The sequence below is a fragment of the Myotis davidii genome, unplaced genomic scaffold (genome assembly GCF_000327345.1).
Source record: "Myotis davidii unplaced genomic scaffold, ASM32734v1 scaffold523, whole genome shotgun sequence".
Lineage (NCBI taxonomy): Eukaryota > Metazoa > Chordata > Mammalia > Chiroptera > Vespertilionidae > Myotis > Myotis davidii.
In genome coordinates, this window is record NW_006295054.1 from 2,350,686 (window position 1) to 2,375,792 (window position 25,107).

Here is a 25,107-nt window from a genome sequence, read left to right on the forward strand (position 1 = left end):
GTGTGATAAATGCCAACTCAGAAGGACCAAAAATCATGAATGTAGAAACAATCAAAGTAAGGAGCAGGACCCAGGCTACCTCAAGCTCTCTCAGGATCCCCGACTGCCCGCAGGTCTCCAAATCCTCCAGCGCCTGGGACCAGAAGTTTTCCTCCTGCTCCGCCTCCGCGCCGTCAGGAGCCCCTGTGAAACTGTCACCAGAAATAGTCTTGGTTATGGCGATGCCGTTAGATTTGTTTTCGTCCTGTATCCAGACTCTCACCCCTTCATCTCACACACCCGAAAAACCCCAGGTTCATTTTGGGTTTGGCTTTCTTCCAACTGCGGCCTCCAAACAGTGCTGGCTGGGCGCGAGGGCACTTTAGGAAAGGCTAGAATGAAAGGAGGCCCGTGGTCTTGCTCACTGAACTTCAGAGTGCTCGCGGCCACTGCCCAATGAGCTGCATTAACTGGGCGTTTGTGTGGGAATATCTTTCAGCTACTATAGCTGCAGGGGAGGGGAAGTCAAACTTTTCTCTGAGAGAGAAAATGATTTCCCCACCCTACGGTCAACACAGTGTAGATCAGTGATTTCCAACCAGTCGGCTGCAAGAATTCTTAACACTATTTAGTCAGGGGCACTGACCTCTTTTCCCTTAGATCAGCGGTTCTCAACCTGTGGGTCACGACCCCTTTGGGGGTCGAATGACCCTTTCACAGGGGCGGTCGCCTAAGACCATCGGAAAACACATATATAATTACATGTTGTTTTTGTAATTAATCACTATGCTTTATGTTCAATTTGTAACAATGAAATTGGGGGTCACCACAACATGAGGAACTGTATTAAAGGGTCACGGCATTAGGAAGGTTGAGAACCACTGCCTTAGATTGTCAAATATAAAATGACAACAGCCAACATCACAATAGCCGTCTAGTGTGAAAAAATCAAAATGACACCTATTTTGTTTTTGTCAGATTGGCAAAAAACATATTTTTTGGTGTACCAAAGAATTTTAGTAATTATTTTATGTGTGCCATGAGATGCAAAGGGTTGAAAATCACTGGTATAGATCAAGTGCTATCATTTTTTATAAATTTCCTTAAAGTATTTTGGTAAGGAACACAATGCTAAAATGTATCTTAGCAAAAAATATGGGACCCTAGGTGTATCTTTTTAAAAAGTAGAAGTTGATGTGAAACTACCTTTTAAATGAAAGGAGCGGGAACTAGCCACAGAGTGAGGCCACGGTCGTTAGAAGCAGATTTTCCCCACGTGCTGCTGTTTTCTTTAGGGGACACAGCGCTTGCCCTGCTGTGTGGTGGTGCCCAGGCTGCCACCAGGCAGGCACAAGTGTTAGAATCCTGCCACCAGGCCAGCATGGCCGATTCTAGCAGCTTCAGGAAGCCAATGCTGGCAACATGTGCCAATGGACGTAGAGGTTCAGATCTGGCCCTCCAAACACAAAGCAGTCGGGACAGGGCCACGGTGGATGAGCCTTACCCGCTGACCGTGGAGCGGTCCCAGTCTTCGTTACTCAGCCCCACATCCGGGTAAGTCTGGCTCCGAGGCTTAGTGACTGGGGACAAGCTCCCTCTCTGCTTGGAGCTCCTCCAGTCGTAGGTGTTGAAGTTGTATCCCGAGGCCTGAAAGCCGGGCCCTGAAACCAAAGACAAGGCATTCTCTTCTGCCCCCGAGGTCCTCCAGTGAGGTCTGCTTCCTAACTTGTCTTTTTCTGTGGTTTCCATTCGTTTGTTCAAGGGGGTTGACTTTAACGGAATTTGGGGTCATAAAGGCCATGAAGCCAACACTAAAGTCTTACATTTAAAATGCATCCACACACCTTATCCCAATTGATTAACAACATCCGCGGGGTAAGACCTTTAGACCCAAGCAGGAGGGGCCGCTGCGCTGGGCTTGTGCTGTGTGTAGCTCCTGCCCTACTCCATCTGGGCAAGAAATCTATTGGGCCAGGGGGATATGCCCAGCAGACTTATATCCAAGCCCTTTTAGAGCAAGTTCCAGAAAGTCAGAACCCCGAATTTCCTGCCCAGGCAACCTCCGAGCTATGTGACGGCTTCTTATCCAAGTGTGACTTCTAAGAGTGGAATTTGCTACAAGATGTAGGTTCCAGACCCAAGGAGTGGCCAAAGGGGCTGCTAGTTGCAGATGTGTGGACAGAGCTTGGATATATGGGCTGTGGGCACAAATGTTAGGGACAGGCCTGAGGATTACTTTAGTCCAATGAGAAATGTCATTGTCAGCAAGCAGAGGGATCGAATAACAACAGCAACAACCATAACAACAGTGAGCACAGAGTGGGCACTCATTCTGCGCCCAGAACTCCATTTCGGGCTTTCCTTGTATATATAGCCTTTATGTATTCTTCTGAACCATCTTTGAAAGTAGGTACTATCACTATTTGCATTTTACAGATGAGGATACTAAAGACTCAGAACAGTGGTTCAAGTACCTAGGACTATTTGCATAATTTTGGGGGTTCCAGTCACACGTTTGGGAGAATCAGTTTTCAGATCATCAAGTTGCATGTCCCCAAAACCGACGTGGCTGAGGCAGCACCAGGAGGCCGAGGTCTCCCAGCTCTCCCTCTCCCCGCCCTCTCACAGTTGTTTTCTGCCTCTTTACAAAAGAATGACATTACCATCCACCTCAAGCCTTTGCAGGAGCTTGGGCCTGGGATAGAAATAATCTAGAGGTAACTGGGAGAGGCTTGCTCCTGCACCCTGCTGGTGTGGCTCAGTGGTTGAGCATGGACCTATGAGGCAGGAGGTCATGGTTCCGTTCCCAGTCAGGGCTCATGTTCGGGTTGCAGGCTTGATCCTCAGTGTGTGTGTGTGTGTGTGTGTGTGGGGGGGTGCGTGCAGGAAGCAGCCAATCAGTGATTCTCTCTCATCATTGATGTTTCTCTCCTTCCCTCTCCCTTTCTCTCTGAAATCAATTAAAAACATTTTAAAAAAAAAGAAAGGCTTTTTCCTGAGGGAAGGTATCTGAGGAGCAGAGCTTTATGTCAACAGGTACAGACTCAGGCCAGGCTTTACCTCTCCCACCCATCGGCCTCTCTGCATCTCAGAGTCAGAGTCAGAAGTGCGGGGAGGTGGGCACTTTAGTGTGTTTATTTGAGTTGCAAATGAAGATTGACTCCCTCTCTGATGAGGAGTTAAGTCTGATTAGCTTGATGGGTGAGACAGTGAGGGGTGTTTTTGGCAATTAGCTTATATAATGAACACTGTCTATGAATCTTGAGCTGAATTTTTGGCTCTGTACTTTGACATGTATTGTAACATATTTACAATAAATGGGAAATTCTAGTCTTTGCAAGTATTTAAATTTGGGGAGGAAAACCTTTAGATGACAACTGTAAATGTGTGATGGGGTCTGCAGCTTTCCAAAATTCCTCTGGGGGCTCAGTGGGAGAGCAGGGGCTCGTTGCAGGTCTGACTCTATAGCTTGTGCTGTAGCCACTACTGCTCCATCCACCCTTCAGGTTGTGACCCATTGTGTGTGTGTTTATATGTGTGTCCTGGATGGCAATAAAATATGGGTTTCTTATTGTGTTTAAAAACACTTGATAGCCCAGCCGGTGTGGTTCAGTGGTTGAGCGTCAACCTATGAACCAGGTGGTCATGGTTCAATTCCCAGTCAGAGCACATGCCTGGGTTGCAGGCTTGATCCCCAGCGTGGGGCATGCAGGAGGAAGCCCATCAATGATTCTCTCTCACATTGATGTTTCTATCTCTCTCTCCCTCTCCCTTCCTTTTAGAAATCAATAAAAATAGATTTTTTAAAAACCACACAAACAACAACAACAACCATCCTTCCTCTTGGCTACAGCGGGAGAAAGCAGAATGTCCAGAAGACAAAGCTCTGATGAAAGGATCTGATCTCGGGAGAGCAGGGAGTGCCCACAGCCGCAAGATGGAGCATCCCTGATGAAGGGCACCAAGGATTACAAGTCCTCGGAGCCGGGGAAAGATCTACAGTTCAATATCCCATTTTCTTTGCCGGATAACTGCAGGAGTGTGGCTAGCCACCTGGGAAGAAATCTTGCGTGATGAATGTGCAGTTTTCTGTCAAAAGTAGTGGATGAAGGGGACACACACAAGTCCCTTCTAGAAGGGGAGTGACCAGCAACACCATGTCTCTCCCGGCTCCTCTGACAGGCAATCTGTTTCCTCCTTCTGACCAACCCCCAGGTACAGGAAGTCTCACTTGTTATGATACAAAAAGTGTTAGGCGAAGCCTGTACTTTCCTCAACCAGCCTAGACCTGCTGAGAGCCGAATGCTGTATGGTGGTGTCCTCCTGGGGTAACGCTTTCTGATCAGCACTAACCCACAGGACCATTCTCTTCCCCGGGGAAATTTCAACAGGTTTTAAACTGGGCAAATTAACTTTTTAAAATATATATTTTTATTGAATTCAGAGAAGAAAGGAGAGGGAGGGAGAGAGAGATAGAAACATCAATAATGAGAGAGAATCATTGATTAGCTGCCTCTTGCATGCCACCTACTGGGGATTGAGCCCACAACCCGGGCATGTGCCCTTAACTGGAATCAAACCTGGGACCCTTCAGTCTGCAGGCCGATGCTCTATCCACTGAGCCAAATCAGCGAGAGCAAAATAACTCTCTTATTTCCCTCCAGCTGTTGTTTGTAAGTGGTTCTTGGTGAATTGGGCAGGAGGGTAGGATGAGCAGATGTGCAGCATCGTCACTAGACAAATGCCATACTGGCGGGCACATGTATGTACACCAAGAATGCGTTGTCTTCGTAAGCACTATTCAATCATTATTGCATTACAGCTGGGCAGGCATGAAAAGGGGATAAAATTTGAATAGCTTCAGATCAGGTGTAACCCAGAAGACTGCGGCCTGGTCTACTCTATGCTGGCACAGGACTGAAGTTAGGAAAGTCCTGGGTTCAAATCCCAGCTTTGCTACTTTCTCACCTTGGAGGCTTGGCCACTTTGCCTCGGGAACAATGACACATGCATCACCAGGCCCGTGTGAGAATGAAGGAGAAGAACATATATGAACACTTATAAAAGTGCCCAGAACACAGTGAGTTTTTCATGAACATAGATGACCATGACTTTTATTATTTACTATGCCATTCAACTTTTCAAGATCTCAGTTTTCTCATTTTAAAAAGGAGAGCAGGCAAGGAGAGAGCCTCACCATCACTCATTCAGTACGTGTTCGAGCGTCTCCCAAAGGTCAGGTACTATATGAGGGGCTGAAACGCAAAGACACTCTCCAACTGCGTGGCTTAGAATATGCATGGGAGTGAGAGAAGAAGACACAGACATAGAAATGAGCATTCTAATAGCACAGAGATGTTATCTCTTTAGTCTGAACGCACTGATTGCAAGAATGAAACCTGTTTGGGGGTGGGAATGTGGGTCATGAAAGATGCCATAGGAAGGTGACATCGAACTTAGAGTTGGAGGATGAGTTGGCCTGTACAGAAGGGGTGCTGGGTAAGACAGTATAAGCCCAGCAGGAGAGGCCGGGGAAGGCACTATTAGGGTAAACCCCGCCCCCTGCTCTCATGTTTCATCAGTGAGTTTCTGCTTCACTCCCAACAAGGGAGCAGCATTCCAGGAATATTCCAGGAACAGTCCTCTTACTACCTGTACTTCCTCCTCCCCACAGGAGGAGTGTGGTTACCTAATTGTCGAGTTTTGGAAAAGAGCACTGAGTATGTACACTTGACCCCTCTTGGCTTTCTTTGGATTCATTCTCTCCCACTGCTTTTGCTCTGGGACATAACAAAATGGGGTCCCACTCTTGGGCTCTCTGAGCTCAGAGGGGGCAGGGAGACCAAGACCATGCCATTAGCTGACCTGGCCATCAAAACATCCATTTTCTCTCTTTATTCTTAGTCCTGGAATACCAGTTTGGGGATGGACATATTACTGCTCAGGATAAGACTATATCTCCTAGCCTTTCTTGAAGTTGGGCTAACTCTGTAGAACAGTCCGGCCAATGATATCTAAATGGAACTTCTGGAAGGTTCATTACAATGCTCTGTCCTGCTGCCTAGAATGTCGATGAAATGGCTGGAGCCCCAGTAACCATCTTGGACCCTGTGATGGGCCCTTGAGCCCAAAACTAAGGATGGAAGCTGGGGCGCTAAGCTTGGTAGAGAATACATACTCAAGAACATGGATGTTGTGAAGTTTATACCAGCTCTGAAATGCTTACTTCTTCACAATCTAAGATACTAATGTTAGAATTTTAAGTTCTGTTCAGCTGAACCAATTTCAGCTGATGTGCTGGGTCACGGTTTGCTTTGTAGACTGACTTTCCCCTCATGTCAGTCTCAGTGTCTAGACTTGGGTTGGGGGTAGGGAAATAACCATGCTAATTCTGGCTGTGCAGCCAATCCAGCTTTCCTGGAAAAAATAAAATAAACAAAAAAGTTATTTTAATCCATAGCTGACTCCAATTTCTATTTTTCAACTGTTTGCAACTGATACAGGAAGAGGAGGATTATTACATCAAAACACCTAGAGCTATGAAGGTACCGAAGACTACAGCTTGCTTAGCGAGCTCTGAGATGTTCAGGATGTGTGCAGTGAAGATATTGCAATGAAGTGTCAGGAGATGAAATCGATAAAATAGTTGAAGGACTCTGTAATATATATATATATATATATACCTAGGCATGTGCCCTGACCAGGAATTGAACCATGACCAACTTGGTTCATAGGTTGATGCTCAACCGCTGAGCCATAGCCCCCGTGCAGGACTCTGTGCTTAAGCTAAGGACCTTTGACTTTATCCTAAAATAATAGAGAACCACAAAAAGAGTTTTTCTTAAAGGGAGAGGTAATATTAGATTTAGTTTTCTAGGAGTCATTGATAACAATATGGAGTGGTAAGATACTCAGAGTAGGTGATGAGGAAGTAAATATTTCAGGCCTAATGAAAGTTTACAACAAAGGCAGTGGCCATGCAAACACAAGAGATGTTAAGTTAGTAGGAGGTAGGAAGATGCCTGGTCTTGCTAATACCATGGACTACCTGCCTTCTCCAGGCTCTTTACTGCAGCGGGAGAAAAGCAACCCTGTGTCTTGTTTAAATACCAACATTTTGGCTTTCTTTTATTTGGAGGGGAATTCAACTCCTAACCGATGCAGGTGGATGATGTTAATATGACTTAAAATAGGTGGGAATTAAGTTCCTGTAGAGGCCAGCTGGTTGCCTTGGTTGAGAAAAAGTTAGCAGGCCCTGAGAAATATTCCTTTACACCAGGAATCAAAGTTAAAATTCAAAGAAGAAATGGAATAAATGAGGCAGCCCAGGTGTTGGAAGAATCAACTGCCAGAAATAGAGACTTCATTTTAACTGAATGATAGTACAAATGCATAAAATTAAAATATAAGCATGACATTGGAAACTAGATTTTAACTTCAAAATTGATAAAAGAAACACATTGAAAGATAGCAGTTCTAAAATTTATTTCCTAGGTAATTAGTTTTTTTATTTAAAATGAAAAATCATTTTCTTTTTTCTTTCCTTTTTCTCCCCTCCCTCCCATTTTCCTTTCCTATCCTTCTTTCCCTCTTTCTCTCTCTCTTTCCCATCCTTTCACATCTAGGTTTTCATATCTGGTTTTATACTTTGTATCATAATGTTAGGTATGTTATGGACTAATTGTATCCCTCCAAAATTCATTTGTTGAAGCCCTCACTCTCAATGTGACTATATTTGCAGACAGAGCCTTTAAAAAGACAATTAAGTTAAATGAGGTCATAAGGGTGGGGCCATAGTCCAATCTGATTGGGATCCTTATAAGAAGAAGAAATGTAGACACATGCACACCAGGGATGCACACACACAGAAGAAAAGCCATGTGAGGACCAATGAGAAGATGGCCATTTGCAAACCAAGGAGAGAGATGCCTCAGGAGAAACCAACCCAGCTGACATATATTTTTGTTGTTGTTGCTAATCCTCACCTGAGGATATTTTTTCCATTGGTTTTTAGAGAGAGTGGAAGGGAGGGAGGAAGGAAGGAGGGAGAGAGAGAGAGAGAGAGAGAGAGAGAGAGAGAGAGAGAGAGAGAGAGAAACATCGATTGGTTGCCTTCTGTGCGTGCCACTCAGTCTGTGGTATTCTGTTATAGCAGCCCAAGCACATTAATACAAGGTAAGAGATTCAGTCTAAATTCCTTTCACTGAAAGTAATGTTAAGTTTTATTCATTTGCTTAATGGAAAATAGGTCTTCACAAATGTAGGTACTTCTGAAAGTTGATGGACTCTTGGTAATGACACTTATTTTTTAGGATAACCAATACCTCAGATATTTGTAAAATTCTGACACTCCAATATTAGGCAATTGTTTTTCAGTACCACAGTGTTGTGCAGATTAATATCTTCCATTTAGCTCTGAATTATTACTCAGTATTACTTTAGAAAAGTGAACTAAACAAAGACTCATGTTCATAAGGTTTGAAATTGGAGAATGGTTTTGGAATCCAATCTTCAACTCTATAATTTAGGACTGTAGCTCCTGCCGTTGCTTCATTTTTGGAGCCAATTTTAGTCTAGCAAAGCAAGTCAGATAATTCCCTGCCAAATTGTTTCCTAAAGACCCAATTTTGTTAAAAATGAGAAAAATCAAATCATATGTTTGTGTAACTACTTGTAATTGTTCCTGCCAAGAACTGTGGAAGGTGTTTGGATGAGACCGCGGTTTGAAAATGGCAGAGCTGCTCTCCCTTCTCTCAGAAATCACCTCAAATCAAAAAGGGATGAAAAAAAAATAGAACGTGAACTCCATCTTTGGAAAAACTAGAATTTCAAACCATTATACACCAGAGATGTTACCAAATTCTGTGAAAGTCAAGCAGGGCATGGGGGGTTCTGTTAAGAAGCCAAGAGGAGACACCTGTGGCCAGAGGTTTTCGCGAAGGCCCGGTCCTCCAAATCAGGGACCAAACGAAGCTTTGTTGGGAGCTCTAAGGATTGCACAGACTGGCCGTAGGAAGTGCCATGCCACTAGGGAAAAGCTGGGGAGCTGGGCTGAAAGACAACACCTACGCATGTGCCAGACGCTGCAGGAAGCTGGCTAGTCCTGAGGCGGGCTAGCAGAGAGGGCTTCTGCATTGCTGGCCATCTGCAGTTGCTGATGTCTCTGGCTGAGGACGAATGCACTCATCACAGATACTGGGAACAGGGTAAGTTTTGCTAGCCTGGAGCACAGCTTGGGCTCTTCTGTCTCAAAACCTCTTGCAAATTTCCAAATCAGTAGGAAATCATCTCATTCAAAGATAAGCAATAATTTAAAAGAAATTGATATACCAAGTTGACAAGGGAGAGAGAGAGAGAGAGAGAGAGAGAGAGAGAGAGAGAGAGAGAGAGAGAGAGAAAGCAATAGCAGATGAAGGATACTCATGAGAAAATGGCTGCCATAGAGCAAATGATAAATATAACCAAATATATCATCTCAAAATTTAAAAATTACAAACTGAAACCATCATCTCTCTAAGAGATCAAAGCAGAGATATAAGAGGGCCAGGAAAACTGGGCAAAGCAAGGCAATAGTAGCAGTGAAACATAAGCTTGTAGAGCCCAGAAAAGAAGTGGAAGAGGGAAAAAAAGTCCCCCCCCCCCCATATGGGGAAAATACTGCTGAGTGTCTGGCTATGTGCTATTCTCTGTGTGCACCATGTTGTGTCCCCTAACCACATTAAAGGACAGTTGGATCTCTAGCTGTACATGTTGGTGTCTATTATTAGTCATCACCATCTTTATGAGATGAGAACTACAAGGAAGCATGGAAACAAATGAATAATGCACCCAATTCAACTCATAAACAGAAAAAAAAACCTCTAAGAAGAACACAATAAAGTTAATCAAATTAAAAGCAAACATTTATTTTAAAAAATCAAAGTGGAACTAATAAGTAAATGTAAGAGTCAGTTCTTTGTGGGAAAATACTAAATAAAAACAAACCATTACCAATATAATCAGAGTGAAAAAACCATAAATACACCAAATATGGAACAATATTGAGGATATAATTCTAGAAACCTAGAATATAAAAATAATTAAACAAGAGATTACTTAATTGTATGCAAATACATATGAAAACCAGGATAAAACAATTTTTTCCCCGAGAGAATACAAATGATAAAAATGGCCTCTAGAGGGTTCAGCAATCCTACTTCTGAGTATATATCCAAAATAAATGAAATTGGTATCTTGAAAAAACCTATTCACTCCCATGTCATTGTAGCATTATTCATAATAGTCAAGATATGGAAACAACCTAAGTGTTTGTCAGATGAATGGATTAAAAAAAAAAAAGAAGTAAAACTCATAGGAACACAGAGGAGAATGTGGCTGCCTGGGGCTGGGGAAGGGGACAAATAGAGAGATAGAGAGATGTAGGTCTAAGGATAAGATGAATAAATTCTGTGGATTTAATATACAGCATGGCGACTATAGTTAATGATACTATTTTGTAATATTCTTTAAATTTGCTGAGAAAGCCGATGTCAAGTATTCTCACCACACACGCACACACACACAAATGGTAACTATGTGAGGTAATGGATATGCCAATCAACTCGATGGTGGTAATCATTTAAATATATATATATATATATATACACACACACACACATACATACATATATATGTATATGTAAAATCACCACATTGCACATTTTAAATATATGCAATCTTGTCAATTTTACATCAATAAAGCTGAAAAAAGGAACTCAGAAGAGAGAAATAGCTAAAGATATGATAAGGCAGAAATGTAACTCCCTGAGTTGAGAGTCAGGAATTACAGACATCCCAAGACCCTCACTGTCTATGAGAATGACCGAGTCCAGGCACCAACAAGTCTCCTCTTGTATCGACTGACCTTTGCTAAATCCAAGGAAAGCAACCCTACGGTTTTCTCAGAGTTAGGAGGAGGGATCAATAAGACAAGGGGGGCAAAGGCACACGGTTTTGATACGGCAGAAGGGCGTGAATATAGAGCATGGGGACTGGAAGAATGCCGGGGTCCAACCCCAGCATTCCCCAAAGGTGTGGACGGAGTCGGCGAAGAAGGAATGACACGGAGGCAGCATTCAGTTCATCAGCATAATTGGGTTCTCTTGCCTGGTTCTATCCAGGATTTCCAGCCAGGTTCTGCCTGGGTTCTCTTGCCAGGTTCTGTAGCCGGGTTCTTCAGCCAGGTTTTGTCTAGGTTTTCTCTCACTAGGTTCTCCAGCCAGGTTCGGTTTAGGTGTTCTGTAGCCGGGTAGTTAAGAGGTTTTATTCCCTCCCTAACTTCAGGGGAAAATCCCTACCTGGGGAAACAACCTTTCTCGGAGAGGTGACCTTGGTTAAAACACATAGTGCCAAGAAGGTGAGCAAATATATTAAGAACAGTATGCCATATATGCCAGGTCCCTTGAAACAGCAAGGATGGACCGTCTCCCGGCAGAAGAAGCTGACCCAGAGGCTGACTAGAAAAAGTTTGCATCCTAGCTACACTCTAGAATCGAGAGTCATCCATTATGAGACTTCCTTGAACACACTCCTTCTTTCTCTACCAGCTTTGATTACTCCATCCTTTCCCCCTTTTCATTGGCTACGTAATGCTTTGCACTGTTGGTTGGTTAATTGCCTGGCCCTTCAGCTGGGTAACCTCTTCCATGAGAACAAGGACCACATTTCCTTTGCCCAACATTGTATGCCCCCTATACTGACCTTACGCTGTGCCAGCCATGAATGGGGCTAGCTTGACATTTTGGACAAAAGCAGGTAACAATAAGCAATGTAGCTGCAGAGATACAGGAATCAATGGAGGTGCAACATCCTATTGGAAATGGGGCAACTACTGTAGACTTACAGGTGCAGTGAGAATGTGCAATCTTCCTAGGAAATGGTAGAGCAGCTGAGAGGCCAGAGGGACAGGTGGGAGAGACAATCTACGTCTCACAACATGATAGTTAACTGGGAAAAAAGGATGGTTCCATGCCTCGCTTTAGAAAAGTTAATCCAGTGGTCTGCAAACAGCTGCTCGGCAAACTGCGGCTCGCGAGCCACATGCGGCTCTTTGGCCCCTCGAGTGTGGCTCTTCCACAAAATACCGACTTCTGCGCATGGGCCGTGAAGTTTCAATCGCACTGTACTTGCGCTCCCGCACGCGGTTTGCCGACCACGGGTTAACCCAATATCAGAAGTAAAGGGGGAAAAAAACCACAGACTTTGAGTTCTTGGTAAAGAGTAAGCTCAAAATGAGTGACAGATGGGATGTGACCATCAAAATTCTTAAATCGAGAGAGGCTGCACTGATAGGTACAGTCTTCAGCGATAAAGGTGAAAGCCTTGAACTGCTCCGGGCTGTCAGATGATTGCCTGACTTCCTTTCTGAGTGCTACACTTTAATAAGAATGGAGTTAAATTTGAACATGTTCAGAAGAGAGGCCCCAGGATGATAAAGATACTCAAAAGTAAGCTGCACAAGGAACAGTTGGAGGAACTGGGGCTATTTTGCTTAGAGAAGGGAAGACTGGAAAGAGGCATGATAATGGGCTTTGAGAATCTGAAGGGCTGTCAGCTGCAAGAGGCTTGTCTAGTTCCGAATGACCTCGAGGGCAGAACTAGCACTGATCGGATGTTCGCTCAGTGCGGCTGAGGACTCGGAGACGGAGCTACGTTTGTGGAGAAGGGAGAGCAGTGAGGGAGCCCCTGTCTCTGGGGTGCTCCGGCCCCAGCCCAGGCAGTGTGGTTCCGCAGCGAGGCTGGCCTTGCACCCAGGCTGCACTCGATGTCAGAGAGCTGACTTCTACAGTCTCTCCCAACACTGAAATCCGGTGAGCAACGAGCCTTCTGACTTCTCTGTTCGTGATGGGAATCCCTTGAGATTAATTTTGTGAAAGTGCTTTGTAAACAGTAAGTGCTGTACAGATAATAAGGTCTTGTGACTATTTTCTCATCACCTTGTAAGACTTCAATTCTGTTCCGATTGCCACTTTCAATACTTATCTCTAATTTCTCTTCAACCTCATAAAGATTTCTAATTGATAAATGCCAAATTTAATAGTATTGTGACTACTATTCCCTGTCTAGGATTTCAAATGTTCAAAGTGCTTCGTAAATAATAAATGATTCTTCATTTTTCACTAATGAGGCGAAGGCCCTCTATTGAGTATGCTGCTCATGGTGCTGATCCTACGGTGTAAAGGCATGGGGTAGCTGAATTATTACACACCCACCTTGTGGGGTGGAATTCATTAAAGTCGGTAGCATGCTCACAACATTTGGCGTAACAAAACAGTCTCCACATTTTGTTACACCCCAGAGACAGGGACTCCCTCACTGCTCCCTCACCAATCCAGCGATCAACAAACAAACACAGTAATAAATCAACCTCAGAGTCCACGCTGACACAACTTGGCTTCTGCTCTTTGTCAGAGTGACCTCTGGTGGCCCACGAACCCTCAGACAATGAGAAGACCTGCTTTGGTGGCATAGCTTACTTGTTACAAAGCATTACAACTTAGAAAAATTAACTGCCAGACACATAAATTCCCAAATCTATTTTGGGGTGTTCAAAATTTTTTTCCCACCAAACTCTAATATCATCTCTAATAAGCAATGACTTGAGAGCTCTAAAATATTTATTTTCCTTTTTCTCCAAGGGACTTAGCAGAGAGTGACACAGGCAAAGGCAAGTGGAGAGAAGAAAACCAGGGAGAGAGCAAACTGGATGTAAGCGCTCTTAAAAGGTTAACCAAATTACGCAGCGACCCTCACACCCAGACGTGTGTTCTCAAAACTGTCCATCTATTTCATCCTCTGGCTGACGGACACCCAGAGCAGAAAGGGGATTCGGAGCTGAAGTTTATACAAGGCAGCACAGAGAAGGTAAGCCTCAGATAAGGTGAAGTACAAAGAATTTTTGGATACACTTCTCTTTTGATGTTATGTACCATTGGGAGGGAAACAGATTTTTTTTTAAAAAAATATATTTTATTGATTTTTTATAGAGAGGAAGGGAGAGGGATAGAGAGATAGAAACATTGATGAGAGAGAAACATCAATCAGCTGCCTCCTGCATACCTCTTACTGGGGATGTGCCCGTAACCAAGGTACATGCCCTTGACCGGAATCGAACCTAGGACCCTTCAGTCTGCAGGCCGATGCTCTATCCACTGAGCCAAACTGGTTAGGGCCAGATTTTTAAAAGAAGCTTTTTAGTTCATATTCTATATTCAGTTTAACACATTCTGTGTTTACTTTTTGTTCGTGAGTTTTAACTTTTAATGTAGGTTATACTTGTTCACATGATGATGTCTGTGAAGAGAACTCTAATAAATATTTTTATATGTTATAATTACAGCTCTCTAATAATGAGTATTTGGGGAAACCTCTACAAGTTGTTTTTAAAAGTCAGAGGAGGCAGGAATAAATAGATCATTAGCTCATCTCTCACGCTCCTTGTCAGCACCCCAAATCCATCTTTGCCGACAAGGTAAGACCATGGGGCTATCTTCAGTGAACCATTCTGTTGCAGGGTTACCCTCATAATTAATTGATGCAGGAAGGACACGCTCCGGATGGAACACTTGAACCTCGGTGGGTCTAATGGGGGGCCTGCTAGTGTTTGATAAATGTTCATGACTTATCAGCATTAAGGAGGAGGAAATGCGGAATCACTATAGCCGTGTGTTCAATATGGTTACGTTGACGCAGACATAAGTGAAAGCTGTTCTTTTCCTGGGGCAGAAGGTGGACCCTTGAGAAACATGGGCTTCAACAATGACACTGCCTCTTTCCTCAGGCCCAGGACATACCTTGATTCCCATAGCTGGCGTCGATTCCAGAGCCATCCCACGAGTCCACAGCACTGTCCACACTGGGCACGGTGGATGGGTACATGTCGGAGAGTTTGCCCGGCTTCTGTGCTGGCGAGGAGTCCTCCTCCATGTCTCCCAGGTCACCCAAGTGGCTGGGAATGGGGAATTTCTTGGGACTTGATGCTGACTGAGCTTTAAAGACAGGAAAGAAGTTTAAGCATCAGGGTAAATTTAAAAACATGTTTTATTGCTTTTTAAAAATATTTTTATTGATTTCACAGAGAGGAAGGGAGAGGGAGAGAGATACAGAAACATCAATGATGAGAATCATCAATCGGTTGCCTCCTATATGCCCCCTACTGGGGATTGAGCCCACAATCTGGGCATGTGCTCTGACCAGGAATCCAACCAGCAACCATTTGGTGCATGGACGACACCCAATCAACTGAGCTATACCAACTGGGGCCATATAAATTTAAATAAAAAGATAAACATTCCCTGGCTAGAGAGTCATTTTCCTAGAAATGCACATAGAGACATTTGCCCATTCTTTTTGGGAAGGAAATGCACTGGAAGTTCTTAACTGTGGCTCTCAACCCACTCACCATCTGTCTGTTTCTTAATTTTCAAGGTGACAGTCTCTCCCGCCATTTGTAGCAAGTGGATGGCCTCACTCAGGGGCTTCCCTTTCAAGCTGCTGCTGTTGATGGCCAGGATCCGGTCTCCGATGTGGATCGCGCCGGTTCTGGAACACCGAGGGGCAACAGGAAAATAGAAATAATCCCTGTGTGCTACTCAATATAGATTCCCGGCCATACTTTATATATTCATAATAATAAAGACTTGGCAAGGGTCTCTAGAAACCACGTCTAGCTTTCTCCCGGGCAACGTTACAAGACAACTGCATCTGTTGTGAATTACTTTTTAGTTTCAAATAAAATTAGAAAAATTGTTTTAATTAGTTGTTAAAGTGAACTTGTATGCTTTTTAATTCCAAGAAAGCAGAGTCATTTGGTAACCCTCTTAAAAATCCCAAGGAAACGAACAAGATTGGACAATGAATGTAGCGATGTTTAGCACGGGGCATTCCTTCTTCCTACAGATTTAAAAATGTTGAACATACTCGTTCTCCCAGCTCACCAGAAGTGAGGTTCAGAGAGATGGGGACACACCCCGGACGCTGGTGTGGCTGGGCCCCCTGCTGGTGATTCCAAGGAAACGAAAAAGGCTGATCTCGGGATCAATTGCTGTATAGTCATGGACCGCATAACAATGGAAACACCTCCTGAGAAATGTGTCCTTAGGCGATTTCCTTGTCTTGGGAACATCATAGAGGGTACTTAACACGAACCTAGATGGTGTAGCCTACCACACACCTAGGCTGTATGGTACAGCCTATTGCTCCAGACTACAGCCTTGCACAGCATGTTACTGTACCAAACAACTCGAAATCAAATCAAGGCCAAGGGACAATGATGCAACCAAGAGACACAGGAAATACGAGATGTATGAAGATGCTGCAAGTGTAACTCAATGTACTGCTTTACAACAAACATTTTTATATAAGTAGAAAAAGTACACTCTAAAATAACAACAAAAAGCATAGTATACTACACACATAAACCAGTAGCACAGACAGTAATAATCAAATATTATGTACTGTGCATAACTGTATGTGCTATACTTTTATAAGGTTGGCTGTGCAGATTTGTTTACACCAGTGTTATCACAAACACGTGAGCAATGCGTTGTGATATCACATTTGGGCAGCTATGATGTCGTTGGGTATGGGGACTTTTCAGCTCTGTCATAATCATATGAGACCACTGTGTACGTGTGGTCATCATTATGTAGCACATGACTGTGGGACTAGGTTTGAATCCAACTCTGCCACCACCAGCTGTGGCACCTCGGGACCCTATGTTAATCTCTGGGTGTCAGTTTCCTCATCACTACATGGGGGTAATCATCTTACTGGGAAGCCCTGAATGTATAGGAAGCTGTATGTATAGGGTGTGGCACACTATTTGAAATGTGGAAATAAAAAATTAATTTATTGATCAATAAACTAATAAACCGATGGCCTTTCTTCTTCTCTTCCCATGCTCACCCAATTCTGAACTCGCAGGTTGGAATGTATAGTCCTCATGCTCAGCATGTCTACCTTCACTTGGGAGCACTGGGTGGGGAAGGGGTAGACTCACAGCAGGAAGCTCAGGGATAGTAGAAAAACCCAGATTTCTCTGTGCTGAAGGCTGTGGAGAGGGAATCCATGTGCTGGCCTCCTGTGCCCTGCTCACTAACTGCAGCGAGGGAAGGGGTCAGCCCAGCTCCCAGGGCTCCTTGTGACAGTGCTCTGACCACAGCTGGGTCTGGGGCAGTGGGCAGCTGTGCTGGGCAGCAGAGGAGACACTGGGTCGTGCAGGTTAGTGGGGGGAGGGGGCGCGCTGCTTAACAAGTCCACCAATGCATCAACTCTCAAAGAATTCTTCCCCCTGAAAAAAAAAATCACTTCATTCTCTCATGAGGAATCTCCAGATTATGAAAGATCTGTGTTGTAAGCCATACAACACTGGACCAGTAGCTTGCTAAAGCCGATAAACAGTAATCTTTTCTCGTTTGCTCCCTAACAGAGATACCTAGAACGGGAGGACGCCTGAAGAATACCATGTTACAGGTGTCTCTGTTAATATCCGGTTATGAAATTCTAACAGGGTGATCCGTTGGAGCGGCCTCAGGGCCCTCGCCTGACAGATGAAAATGTTGGATGAGATGATTTCTAAGGTTCCTCGCAGCTCCACAGCTCTGCAATGCTCTGTCTCTATTCTGTTGTCCTCCAGTGTCAGCATGAATGATGTGCGTGCGTTCCTGAGCCGGGTTACAGGAGGCCAGATCTGGCTGTGATGCCTGGACTACCCCCCCCCCCCCCCCCCCCCCCCCCCCCCTTTTACGTCACGCCCCCCCCCCCCCGCCCCCCACAACAGGTCTCAGAAAGATGCAGTTTAGCAGGGGGTTTGGATGTGTGCTCATGAAAACAAATGGCTGAGGGAACATTCCAAATTGCAAGATATCATTAAGCTGCTGCACTTTGCTTCCTGAAATCTTCGAGGATACAGCCTGTGCCATCCTCTCCTGAAAAACAGCAGCTGAGGCCATGTCCGTCAGGGGAGAGGCTCAGCGGACGTTTGCTGAATTGAGTTGGACAAGCCTCTTAACCTCCCTGAACTTCAGCCTCCTTCTCTCAAAATGGACAGGCTATAAATCTACCTCCAGTCAATTGTGGTCTGTTTATACATTTCTAGAGACTAATATCAATGCTTAGCCCCTGGCACCTTTCACTGCCAGTAAGATGCCCCTCAGAGTCAGGTCGGAGCCATGCCCAAGAGCTCTCAAAGCTCTGCAGTTGATCTTGGAACAAACCCACAGAAAACCCACGCAGGGGAGGGGAGCACGCCTGTATGTGGCTGTGAGGAAGGAAACCCATCGCAGACCCAGGTAACTGGAGCAGTGCCTTCAAATTGTACCTTTCAGCTAATCCCCCTTTAGTGAGGCTTGAAATGATTATAGGATCGAATGGCTCTTCAGTTCCTGAAATCGTGATGCCGAGGGGCCCCCCATAGCGCTTCAGCTCCACAGTGTAAATAATGGCCCCGGAACTTTCTTGCTCATCTGCAATAAATGGCAAGGAGTCATAATTGGTTTCTTTGAAAAAAAAAAAAAAGCAAAGTAATAAGACAAATATATTCAGACATAAAATAAGAAATTCAGAACATCAGCACCAGCACATTATGTCGCAGAAAATAATTATTTGGAGAAGTAGCATTTCCTTCGTAGGATATCACATTCTAACAGGGAACGTCCTAATGACTTATGCTTTAAACCTGAAGAAAGCCACCAGGTGCCCTGCAGGCACTGCACGCGTGCCCATGCCTTCCTTGCACGGTGCTGGCCCAGCATTTTGTGAGTGCGCCATCGATACCAGCGGAAGGAACACACAGCTGAGGAGGCAATTAGGGAGCAGAGAGTCGTGCAGTGACAAAGAGATCAGGCCACACTATTGCTGTTTTCAGGCTTTACAGCCAGCTAACTTTCAACACAGAAAAGTCAATTTTACTCAGCGTTTGAGCAAGCTTTAACTTATGTGCATGGTTAAGTGGGGCTTGGAGAGGTTGGTTGGCCTGGAAATCTAGAATCCCTAACACATCATCCCACCGACTGTGTCTTACGACGTACATCCTGTTGATGAACTCATGGATATGAAAACAGGTTTGAATGATTACCTCTCCTCTGTTTTTGAATCAAAAGCTGTGTTAGGTTATGTTTCGGTAGCATACACGCGGGTGTCACACTGTCATACATTTATTTTGGCTGTTTTACATTAGCACAAGGGAAGACATCTGTGAACGGATCTAAGCCTCGTTCTGAAAGACGTCTTGAGGTGCCTTCAGCGTCAGTGAGTGTTTTGACTGTGTCAGGCTTGCAAATATAAAACCTGTTTCATATTTTCTGGTGGCATGGTAAAGATTTTGAGCATTTCTTGTTTTATTCCTTGGGCCTCAGGGGGCTGTGCCTGGTTAAGGAGCTATTTCATTTCTGTACCCAAGGACGCAATGAAATGGTCTGGAAGTGACTTTAACAAAACAGTCAGCTTTTACAGTCAGACTGTGTCATGGCGAAGCATTAACGCAGTCACACATCTACCTATCTGTCTGTATCTATCCATGGATACGAAAATCAGGCAAAATGGAAACATTAAGTGAATATTTAATGATATTAAAAATTTTTGCCAATATTTTAAACTGTGATATTTAATTATATATCTTAGAAGTCTTAAATTAGGGTGGGAGTATAGACCAGCAAGATTGATCATAAGTTACCACCTGTTAATGCTAGGTGACGTATGATGGTTTATGACACCATTTTTCTCTATTTTTAAATATTTAAAGTTTATATAACATTTAAAATGTAATAAAATGTTATTTTATTAAATGATATTTAATACATTTGTAATAATATTTAATTTAATAATGTTTAATTTAATAAAAACATTAATTCCCTCAGAAAACTCTGTGATGCCTTGAGTAAACTGACATTAATTAATTTGGTTTGCTCATCTTCATAGACTGTGGTAGCGGCCCATTTGCCCACCAGGCAAGGTCCCAGCGCATCCGGCTGCCACCTGCACTAGAGGAGGCAGACATCTCAGCTCTGCCCCGGGTTTCATAACAGTGGTTTCTTCCACATGTTTTCCTGATAGGGACCCAGCCTTTGTCCCTCTCCCTCGCATTGATTTTCACCGGTGCTGCTGGCCTATAATTCCCTTCCCTTTCCGTTCTTCCTGGAATATTTCAAAGGCATAAATCTGAATGTCACTCTCTCACTTGACGCTTTTCATTGGTTCCCCAATTCCTTAAGAATAAAATACAACCCCTTTCTTTGCGCGAGCTGAGCTGGGGCCGCCATGTCTCCAGAGGGCCACCCCCTTCCCATTCCAGCCCAGCCTCCTACATTCTTCCTCACCGAGTTTCTGTAAAAGCACTTCCCTGATGTCTTTAACCTTGCACATGCCACTCCCTGGGCACAAACACCTTTCTCTCCTGGAGAACTCTACTGGGGCCTCAGCACTGGGCGCAGATGTCTTGTCTTTCAGGAGGGCTTCCCGGCTCCCCCGCGGGAGTTCCAGGCCTTTCCTGGGAGACCCCACACTCCTTTGCATTCTTCTAGTGCTTCTCACCTTTTAATTTTAATTCTTGCCTCTGCCCCGCGACAAGGAGAGAAATTAAATTAAAATTCTTCCTAACGAGAGAAATAGGAAGGGCTAAGATTCACTCAGGTAGGGCTGAGCTGTGGAGGGTCACTCACCACAGTGATGTAACATCTCCGGTTCCAATTTTTGCCCCCACCCACCGAGAAGGCCTGCGCTCTAGCCAGTCCTGTTCACTAGGTGTTTAATTATCTCTCTCCTTGTCTCTTCCATTAGAATAAGATCACCTTGAAAACAAGATTTTCATCTTCGTATCCCCAGAGCCTAGATCTAGGACCCCAAGGCTGCTGCAGTAGATGCCTGAACAGGTGAGTGAAGGTGAATGAATGTTTACGTCACCAGCTCCGAGGGAAGAGAGCTCTGGGAGCCACCCTCCCAGCTACTCCAAGGCCTAGTTTCCTTTTCCAAAGTGATATAAACCCAACCTGGCTCCTTCCAAGTGTGAGGGTAAGGCCGGGGCTGCCTCTGTGGGAACCAGCGGACCTGGAGCATCCTCCCCTCACAGTCCTGAGAGTGGCTGCGCCAGCTCCAGGCTGCACGTCCAGGCCCATCTGCCGCCTAGGGCTGGAGCTCAACTGGCACGTGCATGGCTCTGCAGCTGAGGAGCTGGCAGGCATGCCCGTGATGCTCAGGCCATTTTGGAGGTGGAAGCCCTCCAAGTCACTCTCTCCTCCAGGCTGCTCCAGCCTAGGAAGCAGCAGCTGGAGGGTTTAAGGAACAGAAACTTTCTGAAAAGGAAAAATGCAGGATCACCAGCAAGTTGCTACAGGAGCCTAACCAGATGTTAATGATATTATAAGCAGCTTTTACATCACAACAGAAGGCTTACAACTATTACTGAAAGACATGACAGGGGGCCAGCCTCCTTGTTTGTTCTGCTTGGCTCTAGTTAAGAAAATGAATGGGACCACGGAACAGATGCGGAATTGCAGCATTAATTATCAGCAACGTTGTTTTTGGGCTTCTCAAGTGCCTCCTGTTTAACAGAATGAGCGCTCTCTGGCGTGAATCCATAACGGCAGCTGCTCCTGTGGCCGAATAGGCGGCTTGGATTTGGGAGAGCGCCTTCAGAATGCCTAACTGTTCAGGTCAATCAGAGTTCATTTTAAACTAAAAGTGATGGGATGCATTTCAGAGTATGGCCACCTTTCTTGGAGGGGGACAGCCTGAGTAAATGAACCATTTAGAACAGCTTCCTTACTGTCGTGTGGTCTCTGCAGACCCCTAGAAATGATTGGAGACAGATTTGGAAGCCTCCATTTACCTCGTCTTACAGTTCCTCCAAATTCTCTACTGGTTTGCTTCAAGGTTCCTTCTCAGATCACCAAACTCTCCCATCTGCGTTTATAGTGAGTCTAGATGCAACCAGGGCAAAGCAATAGATTTTATTTCAAGAGGGTTATTTGCATCTTTGGGGACCTGGGGATTGGGTAACAGCCATTGTTTTGGAGCCTGGGACCCAGGCAGGAACGGTTTGGCTCTACTTAATTTATGTTTCTGTGGTAATGAAAGAAAACAAGTGCAAAGGCTCCTGAAGGCAGAATGGTCTTGAATATAGAGGGAGGGAAATGCCTATAATCAAGTGTTCCAAAGATTGAGCCATTGTGAAATGAAGCTAAAATTAGCTTTAGTAACACCCTAATAATGACTGTTGATCATTTGCATTCATTGGGCCTTATTAAGTGCCAAACATTATTGCTGAGTACTTCAATTTATTACCTCCTTTGATCCTAAGACAGCCAGGCGAAGTAGGCAGTAAATGGACATTTACAGATGAGGAAACTGATGCTCAGGGAAGTTAATTTCCCGTTTCCCAGTGTGTCAGTTGGGAAGCCAATCTAGTGTTTTGTTTTTTTTTTTAATTTTATTGATTTTTTACAGAGAGGAAGGGAGAAGGATAGAGAGTTAGAAACATCGATGAGAGAGAAACATCAATCAGCTGCCTCCTGCACACCCACTACTGGGGAGTGCCTGCAGCCAAGGTACATGCCCTTGACAGGAATCGAACCTGAGACCCTCCAGTCCTCAGGCAGATGCTCTATCCAGTAAGCCAAACCAGCTAGGGTCAATCTAGTGTTCTTATTCATTTTCTTCTTCAGCTTCTCCCAGAAAGGACTAGAAACAGTTAATTTAGACGCTCTCAAATGTCTCATTCATTATTCTAGTAAATGATTGCAACTGGTGGTCACTGACCAAACACTAAGGCCTCACTCTCCCGCGATAAGCCCTCCGCACTGGCTTCTGGGGAAAGTTCAAATGTCTTAACGTGGTTCAGAAGGACCATGATGATTGGCTTCAGGAGAGCTTTCTCCTCTTCTATTGCCGAGTCCTTACACATCGTTTTTGCTTCAGCCACGTCTGGTACTAAGATGTGCCATGCTCTCTGGCCTCCTGCTTGGTTCATACTCTTCCTCTGGTTGATTCTAACAATACCTCCCAGACAATGTCAAGACAGAGATTGTTCAAAGCATTCCTTGAGCTCTCCAGGCATCAGGGCTGCCTGTACATTCTGCTAACATTTTCTGCACACCCTTAGAACATGCATCATGTTGTTAATTATTGATTTTCTTCTGTTTCTCTTATAAGGCAGTGACTGATATAAGGGCAGGCAGGGACTGTGTCCTTTTAAATCTAATTGGCAGTCCCTGGCACAGTAGATTCCACCTCATAGACACTAAATAAATTGCGTGATTGAATGAAAAACAAGGACTTAATGTTTGAGAATAGTTCTGCCATCTCCCTGGGTAAGGTGCAAGGCAGTGCAGTGAAACCAGTGAAGCTGGAAAATATGCTCAAATAAGCATATCCTAATGATCATCATGTTAGGTATAGAGATTATAGCGGGAAAGGTCTAAAGGGGGAAAATGAGCTGAAGGAAAGCAACGATTCATGTTTCTGAAACTCCCCCCAATGTGCGTGCTCAGCCTGGCTTTGGAACTGGAGCATCGCCAACCCGGAGCTCCAAATACCGACCAGACACTATGGCCTCACTCTCCTGTGTATTCCTCTGTCTTGGCTTTTTCGCTCTGCAAGGAAGGTAGCTGAGACCTGCTTCGCTTGGCAAATCGTGCAAAGTGGGGTTCTCCACAGGGCCTTGCCTCTTCTCTAAGACAGAACCGAGTGTTGCTGGAGGCTTTCTCCCTCCAAAAGGAAAGTGCAATCGAAGCCTGCTTGTAAGGAGAGGGATGCAAATGTTGGCACAAAAAATCAGATGCTTGGGAAATAACGAGTAGAAACCTATGCATATTTTAAAATGTTGGTTATATATTTGGACAGAATCGTCCTTACCAGCTGTGCAAATTGGCTGTAACTACCAATTTGTTTTGACTTTGAGTAGGAATCGGCAACACATTGCCTGACATAACCATGAACTCTAGGTCTAGATGGTTTCATTACAGGTGACTCCAGAACTTGCATAATAACTCATTATTGGTTTGGATGAACTTAGAAACAGTAGAAGCTCTCTTCACCAAGCTCCAATCACCCAATTGACTAGACTACTTGTGGCTCCGCATTCTCCGCGAGGTTCCTGACGGATGCCATGGACTCCTGCGGATTAGCAGGTCTCCCTCTTTAGTGCCCCATGTACTGCTGCTCCTGCTACCTCTTGAGTTGTAAGTTTGAAATTTTAGAGTCAATTACATTTATCCCCAAGCCTGTTTTATCCAATTTTTACTTGTTATTGTAACTATGTAATTTAATGAATCTTACATAATGTATAAAATATGAGTATAGTGGTTCTATGAAAATAAAATCAAATTCTTTGGAAAGATTCTATAAAAGGGGTTCATTAAGCAAACATAAACATATACTTATTAATTATATAGAGGAAAAACTCAAAAACATTCGGGAAAATAAAAATCTAGATGGAGCAAGCATTCTGATTGCATTGAATTTTTAAAATTTTCACCATATTGAAACAAATGAACAAAAAAATCTAAAAGTGGAAATCATAAATTCATTATTATGGGTATAGTTTGGGCAAACAAACAGGCAACAAGACATGCAACTATAATCTGCAGAATATTCTTAGGAAAGGCCTTGACTTCACTGGTAAGACTGGCAAAATTTTAAATTAAACATTTATATTATGGATATACTAGGGGCCCGGTGCACAAATTCGTGCATGGGTGGGGTTCCTTGGCCTGGTCAGCCATCGGGGCTGACTGGTGCGGTGGGAGGTTGATGGGGGGATGGGGTGAGGGAGGAGGCCACGGGAGGTTGGCCAGCAGGGGAGATGGGGAGGGGCTGCTGGAGACTGGCTGTCTGGCCCCAGTCAGGGCCAACCGGGACCAGACAGCAGGGGGGAGTGGCTGCGGAAGGTTGGCTGGGGGAGGGGACATGGAAGGTTGGCTGTGGGAGCATATTGACCACCAGGGAGCAGCTCCTGTGTTGAACTTCTGCCCCTGGTGGTCAGTGCACGTCATAGCAACCAGTCGACTGGTCATTCTGTCGTTTGGTTGTTCAGTCACTTAGGCTTTTATATATATAGATATATTTTCCATAATTCCCCACATTTTGCTGACTCTC

The 25,107-nt window shown here is 44.4% G+C and overlaps 1 protein-coding gene across 7 annotated transcripts in view; it reads right to left on the reverse strand.

Moving 5' to 3' along the window:
• Positions 1-25,107, reverse strand: part of GRIP1 (glutamate receptor interacting protein 1) — a 441,012-nt gene that overhangs the window by 25,654 nt on the left and 390,251 nt on the right. For all 7 annotated transcript variants that reach the window (XM_006769627.2, XM_015567756.1, XM_006769628.2 and 4 more), the window contains 5 exons: positions 18,338-18,482; positions 15,419-15,558; positions 14,811-15,005; positions 1,484-1,640; positions 80-191 (listed from right to left, as the gene is read on the reverse strand). In XM_006769627.2, the coding sequence (XP_006769690.1) occupies positions 80-191; positions 1,484-1,640; positions 14,811-15,005; positions 15,419-15,558; positions 18,338-18,482 (749 nt within the window). The remainder of the gene's footprint in view (positions 1-79; positions 192-1,483; positions 1,641-14,810; positions 15,006-15,418; positions 15,559-18,337; positions 18,483-25,107) is intronic.